Below are 25116 nucleotides of genomic sequence, written 5' to 3' on the forward strand. Positions count from 1 at the left end.
CTGTCCATCAGCTGATGTACTGTACTTCAATCAGCCCAGGTATGACACTGTTTAGACAGGCTCTCCACACACTGTACTTCAATCAGCCCAGGTATGACACTGTTTAGACAGGCTCTCCACACACTGTACTTCAATCAGCCCAGGTATGAAACTGTTTAGACAGGCTCTCCACACACTGTACTTCAATCAGCCCAGGTATGACACTGTTTAGACAGGCTCTCCACACACTGTACTTCAATCAGCCCAGGTATGACACTGTTTAGACAGGCTCTCCACACACTGTACTTCAATCAGCCCAGGTATGACACTGTTTAGACAGGCTCTCCACACACTGTACTTCAATCAGCCCAGGTATGACACTGTTTAGACAGGCTCTCCACACACTGTACTTTAATCAGCCCAGGTATGACACTGTTTAGACAGGCTCTCCACACACTGTACTTCAATCAGCCCAGGTATGACACTGTTTAGACAGGCTCTCCACACACTGTACTTCAATCAGCCCAGGTATGACACTGTTTAGACAGGCTCTCCACACACTGTACTTCAATCAGCCCAGGTATGACACTGTTTAGACAGGCTCTCCACACACTGTACTTCAATCAGCCCAGGTATGACACTGTTTAGACAGGCTCTCACACACACTGTACTTCAATCAGCCCAGGTATGACACTGTTTAGACAGGCTCTCCACACACTGTACTTCAATCAGCCCAGGTATGACACTGTTTAGACAGGCTCTCCACACACTGTACTTCAATCAGCCCAGGTATGACACTGTTTAGACAGGCTCTCCACACACTGTACTTCAATCAGCCCAGGTATGACACTGTTTAGACAGGCTCTCCACACACTGTACTTCAATCAGCCCAGGTATGACACTGTTTAGACAGGCTCTCCACACACTGTACTTCAATCAGCCCAGGTATGACACTGTTTAGACAGGCTCTCCACACACTGTACTTCAATCAGCTGAACATCAAGGACTTCTGGGAAAGAGGTGTCAGATCTCCAGAAATACAAGTAAATATCTGTACAGGCACTCAGGTCGTCAACCTGGCTAAACACACTGAGCATATGTACACAACTCCTGCCTTCACTTGTAGTCATGGATAGTTACGTGTGAAATAATCACCTGACAAGCATAGAGGTCGTCAGCCTGGCTAAACATGCTGAGTAAGCTGTTATAAGATAAATTTGACAAACTAAAAATCAGTACAAAACAAATTACAGATTCTAAAACAAACACTGACTGAGTGTGTGTGAATGTGTTTAAGCACCTCTGATGGGCATGTATTACCTGATAGACCCTCTCCTGGGGACATATTACCTGATAGAACAATGGAATATTTCAAACACAATCAATGGTATATTTCATGTGGATTAACAATGGGTTTTGAAATTGATCCCTGGGAGGAAGCCAGTCTTGGTTACAGAAAATATAAATTTCATAAATATAACAAATAACAAATTTTTACATTTCTCAGGAACTAACCTACTCACAGACACTGACTGTTCCAAATAATCTGTGTGATTCAAACAGAATCACCCAATGGCATTCACCCAACACTGTATGGCACTCACCCAACACTGTATGACATTCACCCAACACTGTATGACATTCACCCAACACTGTATGACATTCACCCAACACTGTATGGCATTCACAAAACACTGTATGGCATTCATCCAACACTGTATATCATTTACCCAACACTGTATGGCATTCACCCAACACTGTATTTCATTCACCCAACACTGTATGGCATTCACAAAACACTGTATGGCATTCACCCAACACTGTATGGCATTCATCCAACACTGTATGACATTCACCCAACACTGTATGACATTCACCCAACACTGTATGGCATTCACCCAACACTGTATGGCATTCATTCAACACTGTATGGCATTCACCCAACACTGTATGACATTCACCCAACACAACACTGTATGGCATTCACAAAACACTGTATGGCATTCACCCAACACTGTATGGCATTCATCCAACACTTCATCACCCAACACTGTATGACATTCACCCAACACTGTTCATTCACCAACACTGTATGGCATTCACCCAACACTGTATGACATTCACCCAACACAACACTGTATGGCATTCACAAAACACTGTATGGCATTCACCCAACACTGTATGGCATTCATCCAACACTGTATGACATTCACCCAACACTGTATGACATTCACCCAACACTGTATGGCATTCACCCAACACTGTATGGCATTCATTCAACACTGTATGGCATTCACCCAACACTGTATGACATTCACCCAACACAACACTGTATGGCATTCACAAAACACTGTATGGCATTCACCCAACACTGTATGGCATTCACAAAACACTGTATGACATTCACCTGACACTGTGTGACATTCACCCCAAATTGTATGACATTCACATGCTTCAATCTGATCAAAATGTTGTTTCTTAATGGAAGGTGCAATGAATGTTTTTCATTATCTGGCCACTACTCCCTGTACATTGTGACTGTTCAGGTGATATGTATAATATAGCTTGATTAAACCTGGACACAGACATGACTGCCTAGTTCTCTGAGGTAGATGTTGTTCTTGAAATCAGTATCAAACTTGGCATTATGGCAGCATACCGTGAAAGACTTCATAACTCACCCTGGCCAGTAAATACACTTCACTCACTAACAGTTTTGTTGCCATCACCTCTTGTCTCCAACCTCGATAATATCCAAGGTATATGTTTTGATAAATCTCCACCAGTACCCTAGATGCATCGACGTTTCGGCCTGATAATTGTATTACCTCCCTTCGCTGGCAGCATCTTCTCACAGTAGCCAATCAGACAAGCTGTTACAACCGAGCTTGCCAGTATCAACAATGAAAATATCATACAGACAAATTGACAGGTCTAAAACCTTCATAAATACATACAACAACTTGTACCTCTTTCAGGGTGCCTCTGCAACAATTGTGTTGCCAAGTTTAATCGGTTACATAAGAGAAGCGGAAGTGAGTTATGATAGAAGACTTGTCATTGGTACACTCGACTTCCCAGTGTACACACCTGATTGGATAAAAAGCCAGGAAAAGGAGGTAATACAATTATCAGGCCGAGTTGTAGATGCATAAAGGACACTAGTGGCGATTTATCAGAATGTATATCCTGGAGATTATCGAGGAAGCTTTTGTCGCAAGTCTACACAGTTTATCTGTCATCAAATGGTGGTTATCCTGTCGCCATACAGTGTGTACATAACACAACCAGATGGGGCCAGGGTATTTACCACGTGGAGAACCACGAAACTGAGCATACCCACACGGTGAAACACACCAGCACTGGGTGATACGAACATACCCACACGGTGAAACACACCAGCACTGGGTGATACGAACATACCCACACGGTGAAACACACCAGCACTGGGTGATACCAACATACCCACACGGTGAAACACACCAGCACTGGGTGATACCAACATACCCACACGGTGAAACACACCAGCACTGGGTCATACTAACATACCCACACGGTGAAACACACCAGCACTGGGTGATACGAACATACCAATTAATGCTCAGTGTAGGAACCAATCATATGCCTTCTATGATACGCTTGGTGTTTACACTCAACTGGATTTCAGACAGTCACAAAGCACCCTGGAAATAAGCTAATACCACACTACAGACGGCTGGTTCCATATTATCACTGGTTCCTCTGCTTCTTAAAGCCACTGTATTCTAATGTTCCTTCAACAGAATAGAATCAATGCTACTATGGTGTCCAAGCAGCCACTGGATCAATTTCTCATTGGAACAATTACGTACAACTTGAAGAAGACTGGAATGGCAAGCCTCACTCTGGCAACTGTATGTCATCAACTCTCTGGCATCTATTCATTCTTTGAACGTGTCTCCCTCTTCTTGATGAAGTCACTCATCAACAAACGATAAAATAGGATTATGTTCATCAGCGTCAAAATGGCCAGTCCCACGCTACCCATGGTGTAGAATAAGAGAGGCACATAATCCTTGTTGATGACAATCCATCGAGTCATCCAGGCCAGCAGGCTGATGCGACACACGATGAAGGTACCTGCAAACAGGTTTGACAGAATCATAATCATTTGTTTTCACGGATGGCCTTAAAAAAACATTTATTAACCCAGATGTGAAACTCACCAAGATTAATCACTGCAGTTGTAAAGCTTACGAAGACTATTCAGGGTGGATGTATAGCTTACCAAGACTATTAAGGGTGGTTGTATGGCTACCAAGACTATTCAGGGTGGATGTATAGCTTACCAAGATTATTCAGGGTGGTTGTATGGCTTACAAAGACTATTCAGATTGGTTGTATGGCTACCAAGGCTATTCAGGGTGGATGTATAGCTTACCAAGACTATTCAGGGTGATTGTATGGCTTACCAAGACCATTCAGTTTGGTTGTATGGCTTACCATGACTATTCAGGGTGGTTGTATAGCTTACCAAGACTATTCAGATTGGTTCTAGGCTACCAAGACTATTCAGGGTGGATGTATAGCTTACAAAGACTATTCAGGGTGGTTGTATGGCTTACCAAGACTCTTCAGCTTGGTTGTATGGCTTACCATGACTATTCAGATTGGTTGTATGGCTAACCAAGACTATTCAGGGTGGATGTATAGCTTACAAAGACTATTCAGATTGGTTGTATGGCTTACCAAGACTATTCAGGGTGGATGTATAGCTTACCAAGACTATTCAGGGTGGTTGTATGGCTTACCAAGACTATTCAGGGTGGATGTATAGCTTACCAAGACTATTCAGGGTGGTTGTATGGCTTACCAAGGCTATTCAGGGTGGATGTATAGCTTACCAAAAGAGTGTTCAGGGTGGTTGTATGGCTTACCAAGACTATTCAGGGTGGATGTATAGCTTACCAAGACTATTCAGGGTGGTTGTATGGCTTACCAAGACTATTCAGGGTGGATGTATAGCTTACAAAAAGAGTGTTCAGGGTGGTTGTATGGCTTACAAAGACTCTTCAGGGTGGTTGTATGGCTTACCAAGACTATTCAGGGTGGTTGCATGGCTTACCAAGACTCTTCAGGGTGGATGTATAGTTTACAAAGACTCTTCAGATTGGTTGTATGGCTTACCAAGACTATTCAGGGTGGATGTATGGCTTACCGAGACTATTCAGGGTGGTTGTATGGCTTACCAAGACTATTCAGGGTGGATGAATAGCTTACAAAAAGAGTGTTCAGGGTGGTTGTATGACTTACCAAGACTATTCAGGGTGGTTGTATGGCTTACCAAGACTATTCAGGGTGGATGTATAGCTTACAAAAAGAGTGTTCAGGGTGGTTGTATGGCTTACCAAGACTATTCAGGGTGGTTGTATAGTTTACAAAGACTCTTGAGGGTGCTTGCACAACTTACCAAGATTAATCAATGTGATTGTTTAGCTTACCAGGATAAATCAGGGTGGTCTTACTGCTTACCAAGACTACCATTATTCAGATGGTAGTGTAACTTACAACACTGACTGGATGTGTTGTGAAACTTAATGAGATTATTCAGATGGTAGTGTAGCAGATTCATATGGTTGGTCTTGAAACTTAATGAGATTATTCAGATGGTAGTGTAGCAGATTCATTTGGTTGGTCTTGAAACTGAATGAGATTATTCAGATGGTAGTGTTGCAGATTCATTAGGTTGGTCTTGAAACTTACTGAGATTATTCAGATGGTAGTGTTGCAGATTCATTAGGTTGGTCTTGAAACTTACTGAGATTATTCAGATGGTAGTGTAGCAGATTATTCAGATGGTAGTGTAGCAGATTCATTTGGTTGGTCTTGAAACTTGCTGAGATTATTCAGATGGTAGTGTAGCAGATTATTCAGATGGTAGTGTAGCAGATTCATTAGGTTGGTCTTGAAACTTACTGAGATTATTCAGATGGTAGTGTAGCAGATTATTCAGATGGTAGTGTAGCAGATTCATTTGGTTGGTCTTGAAACTTACCCAGATTAATCAGGCTGTTCATCCTGTAGAAATTGTTGTCTTTCTGAAATCCTATAATCTGAAGAATCTGCCTGAAATGGAGGAAGATGCTGTTCACCTCAACGATGAGCCCAACCACTGCGTAGCCCACGTACATGTGCGTCGTTATGGCAACCATATAACACAGGAGGATCTGCATGAATACAAACAGTCATTGTCAATCACCTAAGGAAGACATTTGAGGAGGGTGCAGTTTCCAACAGCCCTCTTCTACATTTCACAGTACAAAGTCATCAATATATCTTCCAATTGTAAATACTTGTCTTCAATAGATAAATGAACTTGGTTGCAAAGGAAACTAAACAAATATCTGTATAAAATATTCCCAATTATCCAAAGGTCCCACCAGTTCCCCCCTTGACCTCCATGTGCACATTTAAATGAAGAGCATAATGTCAACAACTGAAAACTACCACCAGGAACAAACTTTTAAAGTCTTCATTTTGAAAAGTTTAACAATAAATGATATATTTATAATACTTATCCTATCTCAGGTATTGTGCTCTCTCTCATGATTCAACGGATGAGTGGAAACAAACTGCAAACAAAGTTTTCAGCCTTTCTTGTACCATTTGCCCAAACACTCCCCACTGCTCCCATTCCTGGACAGTCTCAGCCTGTGCGAAACATGCCCTCCGGTTGATCATGTGACCCCTTTGTCTGATCATTCTCTTCTTGGAGCCTAATTGTAATCGGGGTGGGTCGAGAGGGTATCCATTGTGTGGGATAGAATAAGTATTATAAATATATCATTAATAGTTAAATTTTTCAACTTTTTAAACTTATCCTATCCTCATATATTGTACTTATCCCACAGTGGGCCGTAGATTACCCAGTGTCTACTTAAACCGTGCCGTACAAGGAGGTCCATTATGAGTGTAATCTGACGATTAACTACATAACTCCTTATTTAGGGTGGGTTGTCCTCAACCTCTTGGTTACAAGGAGGTCCATTATGAGTGTGATCTGACGATTAACTACATAACTCCTTATTTAGGCTGGGTTGTCCTCAACCTCTTGGTTACAAGGAGGTCCATTATGAGTGTAATCTGACGATCAACTACATAACTCCTTATTTAGGCTGGGTTGTCCTCAACCTCTTGGTTACAAGGAGGTCCATTATGAGTGTGATCTGACGATTAACTACATAACTCCTTATTTAGGCTGGGTTGTCCTCAACCTCTTGGTTACAAGGAGGTCCATTATGAGTGTAATCTGACGATCAACTACATAACTCCTTATTTAGGCTGGGTTGTCCTCAACCTCTTGGTTACAAGGAGGTCCATTATGAGTGTGATCTGACGATTAACTACATAACTCCTTATTTAGGCTGGGTTGTCCTCAACCTCTTGGTTACAAGGAGGTCCATTATGAGTGTAATCTGACGATCAACTACATAACTCCTTATTTAGGCTGGGTTGTCCTCAACCTCTTGGTTACAAGGAGGTCCATTATGAGTGTGATCTGACGATTAACTACATAACTCCTTATTTAGGCTGGGTTGTCCTCAACCTCTTGGTTACAAGGAGGTCCATTATGAGTGTAATCTGACGATCAACTACATAACTCCTTATTTAGGCTGGGTTGTCCTCAACCTCTTGGTTACAAGGAGGTCCATTATGAGTGTGATCTGACGATTAACTACATAACTCCTTATTTAGGCTGGGTTGTCCTCAACCTCTTGGTTACAAGGAGGTCCATTATGAGTGTGATCTGACGATTAACTACATTACTCCTGATTTAGGCTGGGTTGTCCTCAACCTCTTGGTTACAAGGAGGTCCATTATGAGTGTAATCTGACGATCAACTACATAACTCCTTATTTAGAGTGGGTTGTCCTCAACCTCTTGGTTACAAGGAGATCCATTATGAGTGTGATCTGACGATTAACTACATAACTCCTTATTTAGGCTGGGTTGTCCTCAACCTCTTGGTTTACAAGGAGGTCCATCATGAGTGTGATCTGACGATTAACTACATAACTCCTTATTTAGGGTGGGTTGTCCTCAACCTCTTTGTTACAAGGAGGTCCATTATGAGTGTAATCTGACGATTAACTACATAACGTCTTATTTAGGGTGGGTTGTCCTCAACCTCTTGGTTTACTCAGCAGGGCGTTTTAACCCTCCTGAGTAATGTGGTTTTCAGCCACAACTTGTAAACACGTGGCAACAATCTGGGCAGAGGCTGTAGTAGGGGATAGGATACCCTTTACTCTGTAAGTTTTGTAAGTTTTTCCATTCTTCATCATACAGCGAATGAGTATAAGAACGATGAGCCAAGGTAATAGCTGCAGTCATTCTCCTGAAGTATCCCTTGGCAAATCAATTACCTTTGTAAATGTACCAAACGTGAAGATGTAGCGTTAGTAGAGGGACCCATGAAGATCTGAGAGTGTGGATGAACCAGTGCATCATCTCGGTTGAGTAGAGCCACTGGGGATAGATTGACGAACCAAGTCAAAGCCGGCCAGTAAGGCGCAACCAAAAGCAGACTTATCGTCCTGTGGACCGCAACTTCTATTGTACTCGAGGTAGTAGCGCTAGAGGTGGGACTGCACAAACATTCAGATTCTCCAAAAATATTGCTAGAGCATCTTGGTTCCATGCCAGAGAGTCTAGAATCAGAGAGACGAACCTGGGTAGATAGTTGTTGAACCTGGTCGCAAATAGCTCTACCTGAGGGCAGGTGATCGGGAGACAAATGGATTGGAAGATTTGCAGATGTAGCTTCCACTCGGTTAGGGACAGTTGGTCTCACCGATATGTGCAGGGAGTCTATCAGTCGAAAAAACCGAATCGCCCAACCGAGAAGGTTTGGTGAACGTGTTGACCCCAGGTGGTTGATATTCCACACTACCATAGAGTTGTCCGACTGAATGAGAAGACTGGTCGATTGAAGGTCCTGTGCCCAGTGTGATATGGCTAGAACAACTGCTTTGAACTCCAGTTCGTTTATGTTCTGGGACTGTTCGTCTGACGACCACAGCCCTGCCACCTGAAGATGAGAAGGTGAGCTCCCCAGCCTCGGAGTGATGCTGCTATGAAAAGATGATGAATGGGATTGAACGATGTCAAACAAACTTCTGTACAGATGTTCTGTTCGTCGAGCCACCACTGAAGATACGAATGCAGCGTATACAAAGGTAGATGAATCAACACGTGGGGATCGCCAATCTTCAAAAACAGCTGTAAAAACCTCTGGATTGGATGTAGTTCTAATTGGCCTGTGGATGTCAGGCTTGGGCGGAAGTTAACAAGCCTAGTAGTTCCTGCCACTGTCGTGTCGCAGACCCACATGTCTTGGGAAACGAACATCCTCCCCAGACATGTGTCAAAGAACTGAACTGAAGTTGCTGAGTTGGGATCCGACTTCTTCAGACTGACGATCCATCCCAAAGGGTGAAGTAGTTTGGTGTTGAACTGTAGATGTTGAAGTAAAACCTGTTGATCTTGTTGGCTTGAATGCAATCATTGCAAGCCTCAAACACGATGCCCCGGCAATGTAGAAAACGAGTGATGGGCTTTCGTGACACGGGTAAAAAGACATGGGTAAATGCCATGGTAGTGGATGCCCTGAAAGACGAACCACAGATACTTGCGGTGGTTTGGAAGTATCGGGACATGTAGATACGCAGATTGAGATCAAGGCTGATCATGTAATCTCCCGGCTTCAGAATGGTTCGTAACAGATTCAATGTAATCATACTGAAGTGTGGAGGTAGCTGTCTTCTTTCAGGTTGGAAATGAGTCGCAGCTTGTCTGAATTCTTTCTCGGAACAAGACATATCAGGGACTAAGAGCCAGGGGCGTCAGGCAAGGGACTAGAGACTCGATGGCTAACTTCTCTATCAACGAACCTTTGAACCGAAATCAGCATCACCGGGTAGGTTCACCTAACTGGTTGGTCGTCAATGGTAGGGTTCCCACAATCTGGAGGCTGTAACCTCGGCTGAGGGTGGATACCATGAAACCAAGTCTTCTGCCTACAGTAGTATCTATAGCAGATACGACTGGGGGCAGAAGTTCTCAGTCAGACGGTAGAATCTGGTAGTCACTGTTTGCCGGATCCGGCTCCACAAGCAGAGTCTGATTCCACAAGCTGCATCCAATCTGGCCGCTCTCTTGGTCAAAGATGGCTAGGACTGTCTTCTCAGTTTACCATGAAAAGAGTTGTCTGAGCAGAGTTAAAAGTCTTGTAAGCCCAGATGAAAGGTTGTGAACTGAGCATTGTCTGGAATTGGAGGAGCTCCAATGAGACTTGAAAGTGTGTTTTGCGTTCAACCTTACCAGCAACTCATCAAACAGATAAGCCATAGACCACTGCTGGTGGAACAACTCAACCCTACACCGATCGTCCAACAAAGCATGACTCAGAGGGCCAGCATATAACCAAGAAGTGTGAAATCTGATCGAGTAACACTTGAAATTGCTCCACGTTCACATAATCATCACTACCCTCCACGTCCACATAATCATTACTACCCTCCAAGTCCACATAATCATCACTACCCTCAAAGTCCACATAATCAATACTACCCTCCACGTCCACATAATCATTACTACCCTCCAAGTCCACATAATCATCACTACCCTCAAAGTCCACATAATCAATACTAACCTCCACGTCCACATAATCAATACTACCCTCCACGTCAACCTAATCATTATTACCCTCCATGTCCACATAATCAATACTACCCTCCACGTCAACCTAATCATTATTACCCTCCATGTTCACATAATCAATACTACCCTCCATGTCCACATAATCAATACTACCCTCCACGTCCACATAATCAATACTACCCTCCACGTCCACATAATCAATACTACCCTCCAAGTCCACATAATCAATACTACCCTCCATGTCCACATAATCAATACTACCCTCCACATCCACATAATCAATACTACCCTCCATGTCCACATAATCAATACTACCCTCCATGTCCACATAATCAATACTACCCTCCACGTCCACATAATCAATACTACCCTCCACGTCCACATAATCAATACTACCCTCCCGTCCACATAATCAATACTACCCTCCCGTCCACATAATCAATACTACCCTCCACGTCCACATAATCAATACTACCCTCCATGTCCACATAATCAATACTACCCTCCACGTCCACATAATCAATACTACCCTACACGTCCACATAATCAATACTACCCTACACGTCCACATAATCAATACTACCCTCCATGTCCACATAATCAATACTACCCTCCATGTCCACATAATCAATACTACCCTACACGTCCACATAATCAAATACTAAGAGTAAGAGTGTTCGTCATGTTCGTTCATTGTAGTTGAGTGGCCTACTGGCAGAACGGATCGCCGAATTCGGAAGGCTTGTTACACTGGGACAGAACCGCTGAACCGTGCTGGTTCGCCGAACTGGGTTAGGTGTCAGAACCAAATGCTATCACCGATGGGTAGCCAAACTAGGGGGATCATCGAAATGGGAGATATTTCGAAACACAAAGTAGATTCAAGATCGCCAGCTTTCGCAGAACAAATTTCAGACGGTTCGTAGGATAAGGAAACGGGTGACATATCCAGTTGAGCTGTGACCGTCAGAGAAGGCTGATGTGCCTACAGGGTTAGGATTAGGATAAGGAAACGGGTGACATATCCAGTTGAGCTGTGACCATCAGAGAAGGCTGATGTGCTGACAGGGTTAGGATTAGGATAAGGAAACGGGTGACATATCCAGTTGAGCTGTGACCGTCAGAGAAGGCTGACACATGACGGGATAAATCCGGGGGACGCTCCCCTACATGTTCTGTCTCTGACGGGATCGGTATGGGTTCACGTCCGTCCTGAGTTCAGTGAACGACCACCATGAAAATCTGACTTCAAATACAGCATGTCTGCACTGCAGTGTGAGAAGAAAGAGAATGATCTAACAAGGGAGTCACATGATCAACAAGAGGGCATGCTTCACAGAGGCCGAGGCTGTCCAGGTATGGGAGCAGTGGGGAGTGTTTGGACAAATGGTGCATGAGATACCAAAAACTTTGTTTGCAGTTTGTTCTCACTCAGCTGTCAAATCATGAGAAAGAGTACTATGCATGTGACAAGATAAATTCAAAAATTATCAATATCTATACTTTTATCTAGCATTCAATTTTCAACATCTGCTCAATGACATCTTACACAAATGATCAGATACACGGATGGATGGAATTACAGGGATTGAAGCACAGGTTTCTTACCACAACGTGATGGCCAAGGAGCTCCAGGCTTTGTCTGGTACGCTGATACAGCAACATGTCCACTACATCGTACACAAAGTAGCCTGAAACACACACAACATGTCCACTACATCGTACACAAAGCAGCCTGAAACACACACAACATGTCCACTACATCGTACACAAAGTAGCCTGAAACACACACAACATGTCCACTACATCGTACACAAAGTAGCCTGAAACACACACAACATGTCCACTACATCGTACACAAAGTAGCCTGAAACACACACAACATGTCCACTACATCGTACACAAAGCAGCCTGAAACACACACAACATGTCCACTACATCGTACACAAAGTAGCCTGAAACACACACAACATGTCCACTACATCGTACACAAAGTAGCCTGAAACACACACAACATGTCCACTACATCATACACAAAGTAGCCTGAAACACACACAACATGTCCACTACATCGTACACAAAGCAGCCTGAAACACACACAACATGTCCACTACATCGTACTGAAGGTGCTGAGGATGTCTGTGGTGTCTGGTTGTACTGAAGGTGTGGAGGACATTTGTGGTGTCTGGTTGTACTGAAGGTGTTGAGGATATCTGTGGTGTCTGGTACTGAAGGTGTTGAGGATGTCTGTGGTGTCTGGTTGTACTGAAGGTGTGGAGGACATTTGTGGTGTCTGGTTGTACTGAAGGTGTTGAGGATGTCTGTGGTGTCTGGTTGTACTGAAGGTGTTGAGGATGTCTGTGGTGTCTGGTTGTACTGAAGGTGTTGAGGATGTCTGTGGTGTCTGGTTGTACTGAAGGTGTGGAGGACATTTGTGGTGTGGAGGTTGTACTGAAGGTGTTGAGGATGTCTGTGGTGTCTGGTTGTACTGAAGGTGTTGAGGACGTCTGTGGTGTCTGGTTGTACTGAAGGTGTTGAGGATGTCTGTGGTGTCTGGTTGTACTGAAGGTGTTGAGGATGTCTGTGGTGTCTGGTTGTACTGAAGGTGTTGAGGATGTCTGTGGTGTCTGGTTGTACTGAAGGTGTGGAGGACATTTGTGGTGTCTGGTTGTACTGAAGGTGTTGAGGATGTCTGTGGTGTCTGGTTGTACTGAAGGTGTTGAGGACGTCTGTGGTGTCTGGTTGTACTGAAGGTGTTGAGGATGTCTGTGGTGTCTGGTTGTACTGAAGGTGTTGAGGATGTCTGTGGTGTCTGGGTACTGTCTGGAGTGGTGTGGTGTCTGGTTGTACTGAAGGTGTGGAGGACATTTGTGGTGTCTGGTTGTACTGAAGGTGTTGAGGATGTCTGTGGTGTCTGTGGTCTGTACTGAAGGTGTGGAGGACATTTGTGGTGTCTGGTTGTACTGAAGGTGTTGAGGATGTCTGTGGTGTCTGGTTGTACTGAAGGTGTGGAGGACGTCTGTGGTGTCTGGTTGTACTGAAGGTGTTGAGGACATCTGTGGTGTCTGGTTGTACTGAAGGTGTTGAGGACGTCTGTGGTGTCTGGTTGTACTGAAGGTGTTGAGGATGTCTGTGGTGTCTGGTTGTACTGAAGGTGTGGAGGACATTTGTGGTGTCTGGTTGTACTGAAGGTGTTGAGGATGTCTGTGGTGTCTGGTTGTACTGAAGGTGTTGAGGATGTCTGTGGTGTCTGGTTGTACTGAAGGTGTTGAGGATGTCTGTGGTGTCTGGTTGTACTGAAGGTGTTGAGGACATTTGTGGTGTCTGGTTGTACTGAAGGTGTTGAGGATGTCTGTGGTGTCTGGTTGTACTGAAGGTGTTGAGGGCGTCTGTGGTGTCTGGGTAGTCTGGTTGTACTGAAGGTGTTGAGGATGTCTGTGGTGTCTGGTTGTACTGAAGGTGTTGAGGACGTCTGTGGTGTCTGGTTGTACTGAAGGTGTTGAGGATGTCTGTGGTGTCTGGTTGTACTGAAGGTGTGGAGGACATTTGTGGTGTCTGGTTGTACTGAAGGTGTGGAGGACATTTGTGGTGTCTGGTTGTACTAAAGGTGTTGAGGATATCTGTGGTGTCTGGTACTGAAGCTGTTGAGGATGTCTGTGGTGTCTGGTTGTACTGAAGGTGTGGAGGACATTTGTGGTGTCTGGTTGTACTGAAGGTGTTGAGGATGTCTGTGGTGTCTGGTTGTACTGAAGGTGTGGAGGACATTTGTGGTGTCTGGTTGTACTGAAGGTGTTGAGGATGTCTGTGGTGTCTGGTTGTACTGAAGGTGTGGAGGACGTCTGTGGTGTCTGGTTGTACTGAAGGTGTTGAGGATGTCTGTGGTGTCTGGTTGTACTGAAGGTGTGGAGGATGTCTGTGGTGTCCGGTTGTACTGAAGGTGTTGAGGGCGTCTGTGGTGTCTGGTTGTACTGAAGGTGTTGAGGACGTCTCTGGTGTCTGGTTGTACTGAAGGTGTGGAGGACATTTGTGGTGTCTGGTTGTACTGAAGGTGTGGAGGACATTTGTGGTGTCTGGTTGTACTGAAGGTGTTGAGGATGTCTGTGGTGTCTGGTTGTACTGAAGGTGTTGAGGATGTCTGTGGTGTCTGGTTTTACTGAAGGTGTTGAGGATGTCTGTGGTGCCTGGTTGTACTTAAGGTGTTGAGGATGTCTGTGGTGTCTGGTTGTACTGAAGGTGTGGAGGACATTTGTGGTGTCTGGTTGTACTGAAGGTGTGGAGGACATTTGTGGTGTCTGGTTGTACTGAAGGTGTTGAGGATGTCTGTGGTGTCTGGTTGTACTGAAGGTGTGGAGGATGTCTGTGGTGTACCACAGGCTGGAGTTACCTGGTAATAATGAGTGAGTGAGTGATTTTAGTTTTACGCCTCTTTTAACAATATTCCAGCAATATCACAGCAGGGGACACCAGACTTCACTCATTGTACCCATGTAACGAATCAAACCCGGGTCTTCGGTGTGACGAGCAAACACTTTAACCACCCCACCGCCCCAAATGGTAATTCTGAAGGTGCTGAGGATGTCTGTTGTGTATCAGAGGCAGGGGGTGCCTGGTAATTCTGAAGGTGCTGAGGATGCCTGTGGTGTATCAGAGGCACGGGGTGCCTGGTAATTCTGAAGGTGCTGAGGACGCCTGTGGTGTATCAGAGGCAGGGGGTGCCTCGTAATTCTGAAGGTGCTGAGGGTTTCTGTGGTGTATCAGAGGCAGGGGGTGCCTGGTAATTCTGAAGGTGCTGAGGACGCCTGTGGTGCATCAGAGGCAGGGGGTGTCTGGTAATTCTGAAGGTCCTGAGGACACCTGTGGTGCATCAGAGGCAGGGGGTGCCTGGTAATTCTGAAGGTGCTGAGGACACCTGTGGTGCATCAGAGGCAGGGGGTGCCTGGTAATTCTGAAGGTGCTGAGGGTGTCTGTGGTGCATCAGAGGCAGGGGGTGCCTCGTAATTCTGAAGGTGCTGAAGGTGTCTGTGGTGCATCAGAGGCAGGGGGTGCCTGGTAATTCTGAAGGTGCTGAGGGTTTCTGTGGTGCATCAGAGGCAGGGGGTGCCTGGTAATTCTGAAGGTGCTGAAGGTGTCTGTGGTGCATCAGAGGCAGGGGGTGCCTGGTAATTCTGAAGGTGCTGAAGGTGTCTGTTGTGTATCAGAGGCAGGGGGTGCCTGGTAATTCTGAAGGTGCTGAGGGTTTCTGTGGTGTATCAGAGGCAGGGGGTGCCTTGTAATTCTGAAGGTGCTGAGGACGCCTGTGGTGCATCAGAGGCAGGGGGTGCCTGGTAATTCTGAAGGTGCTGAAGGTGTCTGTGGTGCATCAGAGGCAAGGGGTGCCTGGTAATTCTGAAGGTGTCTGTGGTGCATCAGAGGCAGGGGGTGCCTGGTAATTCTGAAGGTGCTGAAGGTGTCTGTTGTGTATCAGAGGCAGGGGGTGCCTCGTAATTCTGAAGGTGCTGAGGGTTTCTGTGGTGTATCAGAGGCAGGGGGTGCCTGGTAATTCTGAAGGTGCTGAGGAGGCCTGTGGTGCATCAGAGGCAGGGGGTGCCTGGTAATTCTGAAGGTCCTGAGGACACCTGTGGTGCATCAGAGGCAGGGGGTGCCTGGTAATTCTGAAGGTGCTGAGGGTTTCTGTGGTGTATCAGAGGCAGGGGGTGCCTGGTAATTCTGAAGGTGCTGAGGACGCCTGTGGTGCATCAGAGGCAGGGGGTGCCTCGTAATTCTGAAGGTGCTGAAGGTGTCTGTGGTGCATCAGAGGCAGGGGGTGCCTGGTAATTCTGAAGGTGCTGAGGGGTTTCTGTGGTGCATCAGAGGCAGGGGTGCCTGGTAATTCTGAAGGTGCTGAAGGTGTCTGTGGTGCATCAGAGGCAGGGGGTGCCTGGTAATTCTGAAGGTGCTGAGGGTTTCTGTGGTGTATCAGAGGCAGGGGGTGCCTTGTAATTCTGAAGGTGCTGAGGACGCCTGTGGTGCATCAGAGGCAGGGGTGCCTGGTAATTCTCTGAAGGTGCTGAAGGTGTCTGTGGTGCATCAGAGGCAGGGGGTGCCTGGTAATTCTGAAGGTGCTGAGGGTGTCTGTTGTGTATCAGAGGCAGGGGGTGCCTGGTAATTCTGAAGGTGCTGAGGGGCCTGTGGTGTATCAGGGCAGGGGTAGCCTGGCACGCCTTGCTGAGGGCCTGTGTGTATCAGGGCAAGGTAATGAAGGTAATGAGGGTGTCTGTGGTGTATCAGGGGCAGGGGTTGCCTGGTAATTCTGAAGGTAATGAGGGTTTCTGTGGTGTATCAGAGGCAGGGGGTGCCTGGTAATTCTGAAGGTGCTGAGGACGCCTGTGGTGTATCAGAGGCAGAGGGTGCCTGGTAATTCTGATGGTGCCGAGGGTGTCTGTGGCTATACACCAGTCACGTCAGGGGTATTCCTACAGGCTATACATCAGCTACATCAGGTGTATTCCTACAGGCTATACATCAGGTGTATTCCTACAGGCTATACATCAGATACATCAGGTGTATTCCTACAGGCTATACATCAGTTACATCAGGTGTATTCCAACAGGCTATACATCAGTCACGTCAGGTGTATTCCTACAGGCTATACATCAGTTACATCAGGTGTATTCCAACAGGCTATACATCAGTTACATCAGGCGTATTCCTACAGGCTATACATCAGTTACATCAGGTGTATTCCTACAGGCTATACATCAGTTACATCAGGTGTATTCCAACAGGCTATAGATCAGGTGTATTCCTACAGGCTATACATAAGGTGTATTCCTACAGGCTATACATCAGTCACATCAGGTGAATTCCTACAGGCTATTCATCAGGTGTATTCCTACAGGCTATACATCAGGTGTATTCCTACAGGCTATACATCAGGTGTATTCCTACAGGCTATACATCAGGTGTATTCCTACAGGCTATACATCAGTTACATCAGGTGTATTCCTACAGGCTATACATCAGTTACATCAGGTGTATTCCTACAGGCTATACATCAGTTACATCAGGTGTATTCCTACAGGTTATACATCAGTCACGTCAGGTGTATTCCTACAGGCTATACATCAGGTGTATTCCAACAGGCTATACATCAGTTACGTCAGGTGTAATCCTACAGGCTATACATCAGTTACATCAGGTGTATTCCAACAGGCTATACATCAGTTACGACAGGTGTATTCCTACAGGCTATACATCAGGTGTATTCCTACAGGCTATACATCAGTTACATCAGGTGTATTCCAACAGGCTATACATCAGGTGTATTCCTACAGGCTATACATCAGTTACATCAGGTGTATTCCTACAGGCTATACATCAGTTACATCAGGTGTATTCCTACAGGCTATACATCAGTTACATCAGGTGAATTCCAACAGGCTATACATCAGTTACATCAGGTGTATTCCTACAGGCTATACATCAGGTGTATTCCAACAGGCTATACATCAGTTACATCAGGTGTATTCCTACAGGCTATACATCAGGTGTATTCCTACAGGCTATACATCAGTTACGTCAGGCGTATTCGTACAGGCTATACATCAGTTACATCAGGTGTATTCCAACAGGCTATACATCAGTTACGACAGGTGTATTCCTACAGGCTATACATCAGTTACATCAGGTGTATTCCTACAGGCTATACATCAGGTGTATTCCAACAGGCTATACATCAGGTGTATTCCTACAGGCTAGGCATCAGTTACATCAGGTGTATTCTACAGGCTATACATCAGTTACATCGGGTATTCCTACACATCAGTTACATCAGGTGTATTCCAACAGGCTATACATCAGTTACTACAGGTGTATTCCTACAGGCTATACATCAGGTGTATTCCAACAGGCTATACATCAGTTACATCAGGTGAATTCCAACAGGCTATACATCAGGTGTATTCCAACAGGCTATACATCAGGTGTATTCCTACAGGCTATACATCAGTTACATCAGGTGTATTCCTACAGGCTATACATCAGGTGTATTCCAACAGGCTATACATCAGTCACGTCAGGTGTATTCCAACAGGCTATACATCAGGTGTATTCCAACAGGCTATACATCAGGTGTATTCCTACAGGCTATACATCAGTTACATCAGGTGTTTTCCTACAGGCTATACATCAGTTACATCAGGTGTATTCCTACAGGCTATACATCAGGTGTATTCCAACAGGCTATACATCAGGTGTATTCCTACAGGCTATACATCAGTTACATCAGGTGTTTTCCTACAGGCTATACATCAGTTACATCAGGTGTATTCCTACAGGCTATACATCAGTCACATCAGGTGAATTCCTACAGGCTATAGATCAGGTGTATTCCTACAGGCTATACATCAGGTGTATTCCTACAGGCTATACATCAGGTGTATTCCTACAGGCTATACATCAGGTGTATTGCTACAGGCTATACATCAGGTGTATTCCTACAGGCTATACATCAGTTACATCAGGTGAATTCCAACAGGCTATACATCAGGTGTATTCCTACAGGCTATACATCAGTTACATCAGGTGTATTCCTACAGGCTATACCTCAGTTACATCAGGTGTATTCCTACAGGCTATACATCAGTTACATCAGGTGTATTCCTACAGGTTATTCATCAGTCACGTCAGGTGTATTCCTACAGGCTATACATCAGGTGTATTCCAACAGGCTATACATCAGTTACGTCAGGTGTAATCCTACAGGCTATACATCAGTTACATCAGGTGTATTCCAACAGGCTATACATCAGTTACGACAGGTGTATTCCTACAGGCTATACATCAGGTGTATTCCTACAGGCTATACATCAGTTACATCAGGTGTATTCCAACAGGCTATACATCAGGTGTATTCCAACAGGCTATACATCAGGTGTATTCCTACAGGCTATACATCAGTTACATCAGGTGTATTCCTACAGGCTATACATCAGTTACATCAGGTGTATTCCTACAGGCTATACATCAGTTACATCAGGTGTATTCCTACAGGCTATACATCAGGTGTATTCCAACAGGCTATACATCAGTTACATCAGGTGTATTCCTACAGGCTATACATCAGGTGTATTCCAACAGGCTATACATCAGTTACATCAGGTGTATTCCTACAGGCTATACATCAGGTGTATTCCTACAGGCTATACATCAGTTACGTCAGGTGTATTCCTACAGGCTATACATCAGTTACATCAGGTGTATTCTAACAGGCTATACATCAGTTACGACAGGTGTATTCCTACAGGCTATACATCAGTTACATCAGGTGTATTCCTACAGGCTATACATCAGGTGTATTCCAACAGGCTATACATCAGTTACATCAGGTGTATTCCAACAGGCTATACATCAGGTGTATTCCTACAGGCTATACATCAGTTACGTCAGGTGTATTCCTACAGGCTATACATCAGTTACATCAGGTGTATTCCAACAGGCTATACATCAGTTACGACAGGTGTATTCCTACAGGCTATACATCAGGTGTATTCCAACAGGCTATACATCAGTTACATCAGGTGAATTCCTACAGGCTATACATCAGGTTATTCCAACAGGCTATACATCAGGTGTATTCCTACAGGCTATACATCAGTTACATCAGGTGTATTCCTACAGGCTATACATCAGGTGTATTCCAACAGGCTATACATCAGTCACGTCAGGTGTATTCCAACAGGCTATACATCAGGTGTATTCCAACAGGCTATACATCAGGTGTATGGAACAAGGAGGTCAGGTGTTAACTTTAACAACCTGGTTCAAGTTTATCCTAGAAGATTTCCAAATACACTCAGTGTCTCCTTGATAAACGTTCAATCATGCAAAAACAAGACTTTGGAACTATCTGATTTGATTCAGGAAAATGATATTGACATTCTTTTTCTCACTGAGACATGGTTACGAAAAGAGGGGGATGAAGTGAAAATCGCTGAGCTGACACCCCCTGGATACAGCTGTATACATGCTCCAAGATCCCAGCGTGCTGGTGGGGGTGTAGCAGTGATACATAGGTCTAACATTCAGATAGAATGTTTAGACAATTTGGAAGAATTCAAAAGCTTTGAGTCAATCAACACTAAAATTAGTTCTGGAAATACTTGTGCTCGTGTTGTGTGTTTGTATGGAGTCCACCGTCGTCAAAGAAAAACCAACTTTCAACCTCTGTATTCCATGGTGAGTTGTCTGTACTCGTTGAGAGAGGTACAATCAGTTGAACACTATTTTGCTAGGTGATTTTAATATTCACTACGATAACAATCAGTGCTCAGATACAAAGAAGATGAAAAATCTTCTCAAACAACATAGTTTGTGTCAGTATGTTGATGCTCCAACACATAAAGGAGGCCATATCCTTGACTGGGTGATATCCTCTGAAAGTAGTTCCTTAGTGTCTTCTGTCAATGTGCAGGATATACAACTTTCCGACCACTTTCTGGTTTCTATGACCTGGAGTATGGACAGACCTCAGCGTCAGACTATCAAACAATCCTGTCGTAATCTCAAGTCTATTGACAATGTTGAGTTTGAAGAGATCTTGTAAACTCTGACTTACTCCAAGACCCCGGATGATGTAAACCAACTTGCTGAGTTGTATTCATCCACATTGTCATCTCTCTTAGATAAACATGCTCCATCAGCTCTGAAGGAAATCATTGTCAGATCAGGGACTCCTTGGTATAATGAGCAGGTTCTCTTAGCCAGCGGAAGCGCAGAGCTGCAGAGAAAATGGCGGAAGAGTAAGCCTTGAAATTCACCGTCAGTTGTATAAGTCTGGCGGAACTCTTGTGCTAGGGCTCTTAGAGGAGCCAAATCCAGTTACTGTACCAAGAAACTCTCTGACAATGTGAAAAATCCTTCCTTCTATCACAAATTCATGGGATCTCTACTTGGCAAGAAGAATGATACCCCATTACCACCGTCCACTAATGACAAGGATCTTGCTGACAATTTTTCAGCCTACTTCTCAAGTAAAATTGAAAATATCAGGAAAAGCTTTGACCAAACATTTCTTGACACACAGGATCCTTCAACATGCCCCACCGATGATGGGATCTGCCTGGACACCTTTGATTCTTTCACTGAGGGTGAGATAGCTGCACTCATCAAGCGGTCAAAAGACATTGTGTCTTTTCGATCCGATGCCAACTCGTCTCCTTGATGACTTTTGGAGACTCTTTTGCCAGTTATCACGAAACTGATCAACTTGAGCTTAGGTAATGGTGTCTTTCCAGAGGTGTTCAAGCAAGCTGTGGTAAAGCCATTACTTACGAAAAGACAATTTGGATATCAATACTCTCAAGAATTACAGACCTGTCTCCAACCTCTCTTTCCTTTCCAAGATCCTTGAGCGTGCAGTTGATGTCAGACTCAGATCCTATCTCTCTTCAAATGATTTTCTGAACAGATTCCAATCAGCCTATCGTCCTAGGCACAGTACCGAGACCGCCTTACTTCAAATTCTGAATAACTTGAGATGCCATGCGGATTTGGGTAATGTGTCACTTCTCCTCTTGCTTGATCTCTCAGCGTTTCGACACGGTCAACCATCAGAAGCTCCTTAGCGTCTTCAGGATGACTATAACATACAAGGGGATGCATTGGCCTGGTTCCGTTCCTATCTGAGCATGAGGAGTCAGTCAGTTCTTGTCTCTGAAAGCATCTCTGAGTCAGCGATCCTAGAGTGTGGTGTACCCCAGGGCTCAGTCCTTGGGCGCTTCTCTTTGTGTTATACACAAACCCTTTGGAGAAGGTCATTGATAACTTTGATCTGAATCACCACGCATTTGCAGGCGACCTCCAATTGATGGATTCCTTCAAACCAGAGGATGTACAAATAGCCAGATCTAGAGTGAGTCAGTGCGAAGGCAATTAGTTCATGGATGATGACAAATGAGCTGAAGCTCAATGATGATAAGACTGAGGCTATGTTGATTGGCACATCGCAATGTCTGAAAAGGATAAACTCTACGGACATCACAGTAGCCAACTCAGATATCCCACTTTCATCCAGTGTAAAAAACCTAGGTGTTCATCTTGATCCTTGTCTCACCATGGAGCAACATGTGAACCATCTCTGTAGAGTAGGCTACTTCCATCTCCACTCTATTGGTAACATCCGCCATCTTGTAACCACAGATGCTGCTAAAGTTCTCACTCAGTCACTTGTTCTCTCCAGGATTGACTATTGCAATAGCCTACTGTTTGGAATCTCCAATGATCTTCTCTTCAGACTTCAAAAACTTCAGAATGCTGCCGCCAGAGTTGTCACTAAAACATCCAAATGGACTCACATAACCCCAATCCTCCAGAGTCTGCATTGGCTGCGGTTGAAGCAAGAATTCATTTCAAGATCTGCACTCTTGTTTTCGCTGCAAACACGGCCTAGCTCCTCCATACCTCTCTGAGATGTTGTCAACATATATGCCTGCCCGTTCTCTCCGGCTCTCAGAATCAACATCTTCTCTCAGTTCCCCAAGTTAGTCTCAAACACTTTGGCCATAGGTCATTCAAATTTGCAGCACCAACCCTATGGAACAGTCTTCCTACTCCCATAAAAAATGCTTCATCCCTAGAAGCATTCAAATCGGGACTCAAAACCTTCCTCTTCAAAAAAGTCTACAACCTATAACTGTAAAATACTCTCACGGTTATTTTTGGCTTATTGTCATATCTTCTTCTTCAACTCTAGTCACTCTTTTTATATGTAGCGCTTTGAGCATGCTCTGGATGGACTATGGCGCATAAGGAATATCCATTTATTATTATTATTATTATTACAGGCTATACATCAGTTACATCAGGTGTTTTCCTACAGGCTATACATCAGTTACATCAGGTGTATTCCTACAGGATATACATCAGTCACATCAGGTGTATTCCTACAGGCTATACATCAGGTGTATTCCAACAGGCTATACATCAGGTGTATTCCTACAGGCTATACATCAGTTACATCAGGTGTATTCTTACAGGCTATACATCAGTTACATCAGGGGTATTCCTACAGGCTATACATCAGGTGTATTCCTACAGGCTATACATCAGTTACATCAGGTGTATTCCTACAGGTTATACATCAGGTGTATTCCAACAGGCTATACATCAGCTACATCAGGTGTATTCCTACAGGTTAAACATCAGGTGTATTCCAACAGGCTATACATCAGTTACATCAGGTGTATTCCAACAGGCTATACATCAGATACATCAGGTGTATTCCAACAGGCTATACATCAGTCACGTCAGGTGTATTCCTACAGGTTATACATCAGGTGTATTCCAACAGGCTATACATCAGGTGTATTCCAACAGGCTATACATCAGGTGTATTCCTACAGGCTATACATCAGGTGTATTCCCACAGGCTATACACCAGGTGTATTCCTACAGGCTATACATCAGGTGTATTCCAACAGGCTATACATCAGTTACATCAGGTGTATTCCAACAGGCTATACATCAGGTGTATTCCTACAGGCTATACATCAGGTGTATTCCTACAGGCTATACATCAGTTACGACAGGTGTATTCCTACAGGCTATACATCAGGTGTAATCCTACAGGCTATACATCAGTTACGACAGGTGTATTCCTACAGGCTATACATCAGGTGTATTCCTACAGGCTATACATCAGTTACGACAGGTTTATTCCAACAGGCTATACACCAGTTACGTCAGTTGTATTCCAACAGGCTATACATCAGGTGTATTCCTACAGGCTATATATCAGTTACATCAAGTGTATTCCTACAGGCTATACACCATTTACGTCAGTTGTATTCCAACAGGCTATACATCAGGTGTATTCCAACAGGCTATACATCAGTTACGACAGGTGTATTCCTACAGGCTATACATCAGTTACATCAGGTGTATTCCAACAGGCTATACACCAGTTACATCAGGTGTATTCCAACAGGCTATACATCAGTTACATCAGGTGTATTCCAACAGGCTATACACCAGTTACATCAGGTGTATTCCTACAGGCTATACATCAGTTACATCAGGTGTATTCCAACAGGCTTGTACTCTAAGTGACTGGAGTTCCCCTTGTATTCTCCCGCACAAGTCAAAGTGACTGGAGTTCCCCTTGTATTCTCCCGCACAAGTCAAAGTGACTGGAGTTCCCCTTGTATTCTCCCGCACAAGTCAAAGTGACTGGAGTTCCCCTTGTATTCTCCCGCACAAGTCAAAGTGACTGGAGTTCCCCTTGTATTCTCCCGCACAAGTCAAAGTGACTGGAGTTCCCCTTGTATTCTCCCGCACAAGTCAAAGTGACTGGAGCTCCCCTTGTATTCTCCTGCCCAAGTCAAAGTGACTGGAGCTCCCCTTGTATTCTCCTGCCCAAGTCAAAGTGACTGGAGTTCCCCTTGTATTCTCCTGCCCAAG

General features: G+C 44.5%; 1 protein-coding gene across 1 annotated transcript in view; it reads right to left on the reverse strand.

The window, feature by feature from the left end:
• Positions 1-2070: 2070 nt before the first annotated feature.
• LOC124273104 (TLC domain-containing protein 2-like) overlaps positions 2071-25116 on the reverse strand; it is a 28846-nt gene continuing 5800 nt past the window's right edge. Inside the window, exons 3-5 of the mRNA XM_046708325.1 lie at positions 12289-12371; positions 6014-6185; positions 2071-4098 (exon numbers count right to left, since the gene is read on the reverse strand). Coding sequence (XP_046564281.1) covers positions 3896-4098; positions 6014-6185; positions 12289-12371 — 458 coding nt within the window. The 3' untranslated portion in view covers positions 2071-3895. The remainder of the gene's footprint in view (positions 4099-6013; positions 6186-12288; positions 12372-25116) is intronic.

This window comes from Haliotis rubra, unplaced genomic scaffold, assembly GCF_003918875.1.
Source record: "Haliotis rubra isolate DU_JTF1 unplaced genomic scaffold, ASM391887v1 Scf1761, whole genome shotgun sequence".
Taxonomy (NCBI): Eukaryota; Metazoa; Mollusca; class Gastropoda; order Lepetellida; family Haliotidae; genus Haliotis; species Haliotis rubra.